The following is a 7872-nucleotide window of genomic DNA, read 5'->3' as shown; positions in this document are numbered from 1 at the left end:
TCTAAGAATCTAAGGAATAATAATTTAATAATAATTTATGTCAGGTCTGGAACCCTGACCGTGTATATGTTGATATCTGTTTATTGAGAGAAAATCCTCTCTTAATCAAATAAAAATCAACTGTAAAAAAGGTAGCTCTGTGTATATTTTGTGTATAGCTCTAAATAAAGTTTCATTCATTTGACACGCTTTGTGTAATTTGATGTTCTTAAAATATATTTTAGGGAAAAGAATTAATAAGACTTTTCCTTTTAAATGTAAATACTTCAAAATATAGGTAAGAGGCTAGTAGAAAGGCCTTTTTGGAAAAAAATATATTTGAATATAGCCAATTTTACACTATCAAGCTTACACATACTTAAGGGAGGTATAAATTAGTCAAAAGGAAGTATGATCCTGTGGTATCTGGGGTTTTGTTTTTAGTTATTCCAAAGAGCAGTCTCTGAGAATTTGTCTCTTTTGCCAAAACAAGCATATTTTTCAAGAAAAGAAATGGGTTGAAAGTCTGTGAATCTGTGAACCAATCTGTGTGGGAGATGTTAATGTCAGTACTGTATGGTGGATTAATTTCTATCAAAAAATGAGGGGAAAATCATGTTTGGTTTCCCATCTATTTGTCTATCATAAAAATACACAATTCCTTGTAAATAAGCAGATAAGTAAAGAGGAGAAGCAACTGAGTACCTGAACTTTATTTAAGGTGGATGTGACAAGATCCATTTTAACACAGGATGGTTTGGAGAATGCACTCCTTACAAACACATCTCACAATATTTCTGAATGAAAACACTTGATATTTGAATAACCACAAATGGAGCAGTTTCTGAAGAAAATTCACATTTGTAGAAGGGGGGAATCCATTTGGTATGAGTTCTACCTTTTTACAGTATTGTGGGAATGATGGGAGTATGGATCATGCTAGTGGCAGAAAAATTAACTTTCTGGAAGAGCCCACAGGCTTAATTTTCTATTATATTACTTGTTGCAATAATACTAGCAATGTAGACTCACCATGCAATTTTACAAAGGCCCGGGGCTTGTGTCATGATAATGCAAAGCTGCTTTAAAAAAGAAAAAAAAAACATTTAAGAGGCTATTAAATTTATTCTTACTTGCATGCAGTTCTGCTAATAAATACAAAATATTTGCAAGAAATTGAACGTTCCACTTTTATGATAGCATAAAGAAAAACAATTATTTATAATAACAAAAAGGTCTTACCCTATTCACAAGTAATCAGTAGCACAATAATATAATCAAACCAGGAGAATACACTGGACATTGCATATATGCAATAATTTTTGTTACAGGATTATATTTTTATGTTGAAATTATGTGCATAAGAAAGAAAATAAATAAAAGGCTACATAAATAAACAAAATGGCTGCACAATTTGCAACCCTCTAGGCAGAATGCAGTTGGCATGGGTATGTAAAGCAAATTTAGGAATTAAAAATAAAGATAATATCAAGGCACAAGTAGATCAAGATATGACAAATAGAAAGCAAACATCAAAGGAGGCTGTTTCTTGAGACTACAATATCAACTGAAATGCAATGTAAGGCACAACTTCGCACCAGAAAAGCCGCTAGAACAAATGTATACACTAAATTGCTTCTTTTTCTACAAAACAAGGTAGTAGAGAAGAGCCACTATTTTTTTTTCTCACAAAGGAACCTAAGTTGTAATCAAAATACCTTTTAGGCAGGTTGGAAACTAAGGTTGCACAATCTCCATTTTACATGGAAGCTGCTACCCTACAGTAGTCCATCTTTCCTTTCCACCAAGCTATCCCATGGAAGCCCTCTTAATACAGGTTATTTTTCTAATATTTCACTAAGTTGCTTTCAAAAAGCTTTCAAATAACTACTTAATAAACTTTTTCTCATAAAAAGAAAATGTGGGCTTCAGGACTTTAAATCTAGGTCATTCTTTTGATGATGAAATGAAAATACATTAGCAGATCTTCATCCCTCTTTGAAGGCAGCTGATGAAGTAAATGTCACTGGATGAGATAGTTGCTCAGCTGCTGAGATTAGAGAGAACATGGAGAGAACATAGTTCTCAATCTCAAATAACTGAAGCAAGCTTCCCTCAAAGTGAGGATGCCAAGAGACTGCAACTGCAAGGTAGCCTCAGGGCTAGGTGCAGCTTGTGAACAAAAAGCAGAATAACAGAACAGAGTTTGAAGGGATCTGGAAGGTCTTCTAGTTCAGCCCTTTGTCTAGCAGGAGACCCTAGATGTATGGTTAAAGTCAAGAACAGCCAGGGAAGGACTTCTTTAAACCATGAACAGCAGCACATTCACAAACAGACCTGCAGCTTGTTTGCCTATGCCAATTATTCAGAAGCTTTAGTTGTCCTACCCCAGGATATTCACCAATGCATTTTATGCCACGCTGCAAAGACAAGATATTACAAGCAAATTCACAAACAGTTCACAGATTACACACTTTCTGTTTGCTTGACCACAACTACAATAACTCTGGATTGGCTCAGATAATCCTTTATTCCCCAAACCAGGGTTTACTAATAAAGTGGCTGGGTTCCTACAATAAGATCAAAGCAAACACTTTATATTAATGGTTTAATGCAAAATATGCAACAGGTCAGAGAGTCAAATAAAATGGAAAACCTAATGTAGAGTTTTCCTGACTTTGGGCATGCCTAATTTGCTAATCATAATTACTGATTATGAAACTTGCATGTTTAAACTCTTAATAACACTGGGTAGTTTACAGCAATCCAAGGAATTACAACAATATCAATAAAAGGAAAAAAAAGGGTGAAGATAAAATATAGAAAGTACATGATGATTGAGATAGCAAGAGTTTTCTAGATTGAACCCTTGAGATGATTCCTGGCCTGAAATCCAAACGTTTTATATATTCATCAACAAGAACACTTTTAAGAAGGAGTTTTAGATGCAAGGTAATATATATCCTCAGGGTACATATCCAGCTGATTGAACATGAAGCAAATCTGGAATTGGAAAGTATATCAATTAAAAGCCAGGGTTTTAACAGGCAGCCTCTCATATCTATGTTTTTTTTTAAATTTCCACATCAAAATTAGCAGTCAGAGCCTGCTTAATGACAAAAGAAGGCTGGCCACAAAGACCCTGATTCCCCAATTTCCCCTGAAGCTATTAGCCCATTAACTTTTCAACTAATTTACCTCACAGGATTTTTAGCTAGTTTAAACTCTCTGGAGAAAGGGCAAGATTAAAATGTGCTACATTTTCTGTCAGAATTACGATTTTGCCCTCAGCATTGATTTCTGTTTTGCCTTCCTCTTGAAAAGAATATTTTAGAAAGGATTTTTGTTTCCGGAATCAAATAACATTTAGTTGGGATTATAGACAGAATGAAGTTCCACGCCTCAAAATTACAGCAAATAAACTACACTTGGATTTGCAGTAAAGCCAATGGTGAATAAGCCTTTTCACATAGCATGAAGAGATAGGAGAATGCTCATTCTATTTTATTTGTCTCTCACCTTTATTATATTTACACATAACCCAAGGTGGCAAACATATACAATACACCTTCTGCCTCCTATTTTCCCCACAACAACCCTGTGAGGTGATTTGGGTTGAGAGAGAATGACGGGCCCAAAGTCACCCACTGGCTTTCATGGCTAAGGCAGGTTTCTAGCCTGGTGTACTTTATTCTGTAGATACATCTATTAAAGCACTATCTGTTGATATATCTATGAACCAATGAAGAAAAAAATGACACAAAACATTATATTGAGACCATCCTTTGTTTAAACGTCATAAGGGAAGTTGACAAATTATAGACTGCAATGGAGAAATCACAAAATGTCTATAAAATGACCAGAGTCAGCTATAGGATGGATATTGTATTGTTTTTTTTAAATGTCTCCTGGAAAACATTCAGTTTTCAGTCAGGTCAGACATTTTCAATAAACTCACCCCTTTTCTTCAGAATATTCTAATTTGTGAAAAACAGAAAGACAAGAAGACACAATTCACATAGAACTGAAGAATTCCAGTTAATTTTGTTCTCGGAGTTTGATAAATTAGAGTGGGCAAAGGTAAACAAAAAAGGACAAGACTCTTAATGATTGCTGTGGGAGGACATATATTTGAACAAATGAAGCTTCTCCTGCAAGTTGCACTGTTAAATGAAATTATGCCTATTAATTCTCTTAATTCTCTGAAAACTACCTAAACATGACAGAAAACCTATCCCTGTGAAAAGTTCGTTACCTTTTACAAAAGCTACTATACATGAGGAAGTGAGCCAATTTGGTCTAGTTATAAGACTAAGTTCTAGTCCTGACTTAGGCATAAAAAAACCAAAAACTCCTATGCCTGAGGAAGTTCCACATTCTATTCCAGGAAAAACTGCAATGAACTTTAATTTTTTTATTCTTAAAAATTGGTTATTTTCTCCACCCTCTCCAATATTTTATGGTGTGTGCATTAAATCCAATTTCTTACATTCCTCTCAACATTATACAGCATCACAGAATTGTGCATTTTTCCCAGGTCGGTGTTTTGATTGCACAATAGAAACAGCACAAGATACATCCACCAACAGACAATAAACAATACCGCAGTGCAATCAATCTCATGTATGTTTACTTAAGTCAATCTTTTTTTCAAAGTTTTCTATCAGGGCCGACTGTAAAGGGGGCGTGACTTCTCTGACTGAAAAGTTAGTACCGATGGGTTTTCTCCTCAACCGTCCTATTCCAACTTAATCTTTAAATCAGAGGTTTGTAAAACACACACACACACACACACACACACACACACACACACACACACACACCACACCACACCACACATATATATATATATTTACAATTCAGGTTCTGTCTTTACTGTCCGATGCGGGAAGCAAGCAAAATCACCTACTTGTGATTTTTGTCTTAGGTTATTGAAGTTTTGAAAGGAATTAAAAATAACATATAAAATGGAATTAAATGGAAATACGGAATTAATCTAATAATACCTAGGCGCACATTGGAAGGAAAGAAATAGCTTATAAATAGATCGTTGCAGCTATATTTTCTCAGGCGCGACGCAGATAATGGATTTGTTTGGATTCGACGGAATTTTCTTAGCGCAGTCCTAGATTCAGCCATCTTATTAGATCTTTGTATTTTACTACGCTGATCGGTTACATTTGAGGCTGATCCTAATAAACAAATTTCCGAGTTCACAAAACTCTCCATGATGCTAAGGCGGAGGTGTTCCCGAAGGTTATAACTGATATACAAGAACATTTGTCATTTCTTCCCCGCCTAGTTCTTTCTATTCGCATTGGTCGGTACAGTATTCTGATGAAATCTAAGAATTCCGAGAGGGACTCATAGTTTTGGATAGGCGTATTTTAGATTTCACGATGTTAATTAATTCGGAGTAATTGGAATCCATATTTTCACTTGTGATCACGAAACTATGGTGTGTGAATAAAAACTTTAAAAATAAAAGCAACTGAAGCGTTCTTATGGTGCGCCCACGGTGTCATTAAGAATCGAGTTCGCCTCAAATGAGACATTCCAATTCGTATTAACTTGGATTCTAATGGCAAGATCTAATTGGTTTACATTCAGAAAAACTGACCAATGAGAGATATACGAAGGAAAGTACTGTAACAGCAAATGGTACTATGGCTAGCTTTAATAAGCATTGGTTAGTGAGTCTATATTAAAATTGTAACCCTACTTCCTCGTTTGAGGGAACAAACCCTCAAAACAATTCTTTCAAGAAACCTTATAGACTGTGTTGCATTTAATAAAACATGCTTCAGGTTCATGTTTCAGTTCGGACTCATTTAATATGTATGACCCGCATTCCTGGTCAGATTAGCCTACAAAGTAACGTTTAACTGTACTTATAAAAGTGCCGATAAAGGAGAATATTTGTAGCTCAAGGTTGAAATGATGAATCCTTGGTGCTTCCGGAGCTTGATTGTTTTCTTCCAGACATTTCATTACTCGATGTTACCTAGTTTGGGTAATGAAATATCTGCAAAAAAACCAACCAAGTTCAGAGAATACCAAGGACCCCTCACTTATAAAAGCTTAGGATGAAAAGCAAAAAATTTGGATTGGACATTAAATTTGGTGTATTTATTTATTCAATTTGTACTGCCATCCATCTCCAGAATGTGAACAGTTTTGACTATATCTCCAATATTTAGAATTTATCAAGAACCATGTTTTCTAGACATAGGGATTTGATGCATACAAACTAGAAAGAGAAATACATTCTGTCAACCTATCCTACTTGTCAGCGTTTGATTTATAATAGGGATAGGGGTATTAAAGGCAATGAAGGAATTTTTCAAAGTGATGTAGTCAAAGTGATTGGAGTTCTAAATTTTCTCAGCCGTTTTTTCTTTCCCCATTATTATAATTATATATTTATAAAACAAATTTATATGGCCTCCCAACTTACCTGTGGCTGCCAACTCATGCACAAAACTTCGTTTGATTTCATATGCAGGAAGGTTTTAATCAAATGGATCAATTCTAGCTTGTATGGTAAACATACAAACATTTACAAAATATGTCTAAATCTTATTAGTATGGTAAAGTAAATTACTTCTCTCGCATATAATTAACACTGGGGTAAAATTATACAAAGAACAATATTTTTTTTCTTTATAAAAACCGTTATTTCGTTTTATTATACTAGTCTTTGACGACACTGGTCTCTTATTGGTTAAAATAGAACTCTTCCTATTGGTCTGCTGTTTTCAACCAATCGCAATAAGAGAAACGCGGTCAAGAAAGGTATAAAAGACCTTCAACTGCGATTGTTTGCTGCTGTTTCGTCTTGGGAGGCGGAAGAGTTTGAAGATGTCTGGCCGAGGTAAAACTGGAGGCAAGGCACGAGCGAAGGCGAAATCCCGCTCTTCCAGAGCCGGGTTGCAGTTTCCTGTAGGTCGAGTTCATCGGCTTCTACGTAAAGGCAATTACGCCGAGCGGATTGGAGGGGGAGCCCCAGTATATTTGGCCGCGGTCCTGGAGTACTTGAGCGCTGAGATTCTAGAGCTCGCTGGTAATGCCGCGAGGGACAACAAGAAGAGTCGGATCATCCCACGACACTTGCAGTTGGCGGTGCGCAACGATGAAGAATTAAATAAGTTGCTGGGGGGAGTTACGATCGCCCAGGGTGGCGTCTTACCGAATATCCATGCGGTTTTATTGCCGAAGAAAACCGAAATTCTACATAGCGCTAGTAGCAGCAAGCCCACCACCAGCGTGAGCAAGTCTGCCAAGGTACCCAAAGTCGCTGTCAAACCGACGACCGCGCCTGTTGCTGTTCAGTGAAGACACGATAACAACCCTGCCCCGGGGGACAATACTGAGACCCAAAGGCTCTTTTCAGAGCCACCCACAGGCTTTTTGGAAGAGCTTTTCACTGCACTAAACAAATTCACAAAAAATTCAAATGTACAAGAATGTTTTTAAATACCAATCTAAGGAATGTTAAACGAGGAACCTGAACATAATAGAAGCAGGGTTGTTTATTAAACTAGGTCGAATAGTTATAAAAAGCTTATAAAAAGTTGCAAATGGTGGTATTTTAAATCTGGTCATGTGACTCAGAACGGCCCTGTTCTCAAAGTAATGTATCAAGCTAGATAAGTTGATTCTATTGAACAGCAATAACAATCCCTTAATATTTTCTCCACTGCTCAATAAATTTAGTACATAGGTTGCTAATATATCTCCTTTTTGACTGGTAATTTCTCTCAGGATTGAGAAAATTCAATTAATGAAATAAAAAAATTAAATGGGTGTAAACATTTTATTTAAAACTACATTCTAACAGCCAGTTTGGTTCAGTGGCTAAAGCAGACTAGAAACCTGGTGTTTCTAGTCCTG

The 7872-nt window shown here is 36.1% G+C and overlaps 1 protein-coding gene across 1 annotated transcript; it reads left to right on the top strand.

The window, feature by feature from the left end:
• The first annotated feature begins 6840 nt into the window (after positions 1–6840).
• LOC106551228 (histone H2A-like) lies at positions 6841–7314 on the top strand. The gene has a single exon (XM_014069284.2). The coding sequence runs from the start codon at positions 6841–6843 to the stop codon at positions 7312–7314; it is 474 nt and encodes a 157-aa protein (XP_013924759.1).
• The last annotated feature ends 558 nt before the right edge of the window (positions 7315–7872 follow it).

Source organism: Thamnophis sirtalis, unplaced genomic scaffold (assembly GCF_051295495.1).
Source record: "Thamnophis sirtalis isolate CommonGarterSnake01/CBP01778 unplaced genomic scaffold, rThaSir2_p1.2 scaffold_3, whole genome shotgun sequence".
Taxonomy (NCBI): Eukaryota; Metazoa; Chordata; class Lepidosauria; order Squamata; family Natricidae; genus Thamnophis; species Thamnophis sirtalis.
The sequence above is the reverse complement of the archived record's forward strand: the minus strand, read 5'-3'. Positions and strand labels throughout refer to the sequence as shown.

Bases quoted from the DNA above. Each gene is read 5' to 3' on its own strand.
- LOC106551228 (XM_014069284.2), top strand. From the start codon at position 6,841: ATGTCTGGCCGAGGTAAAACTGGAGGCAAGGCACGAGCGAAGGCGAAA.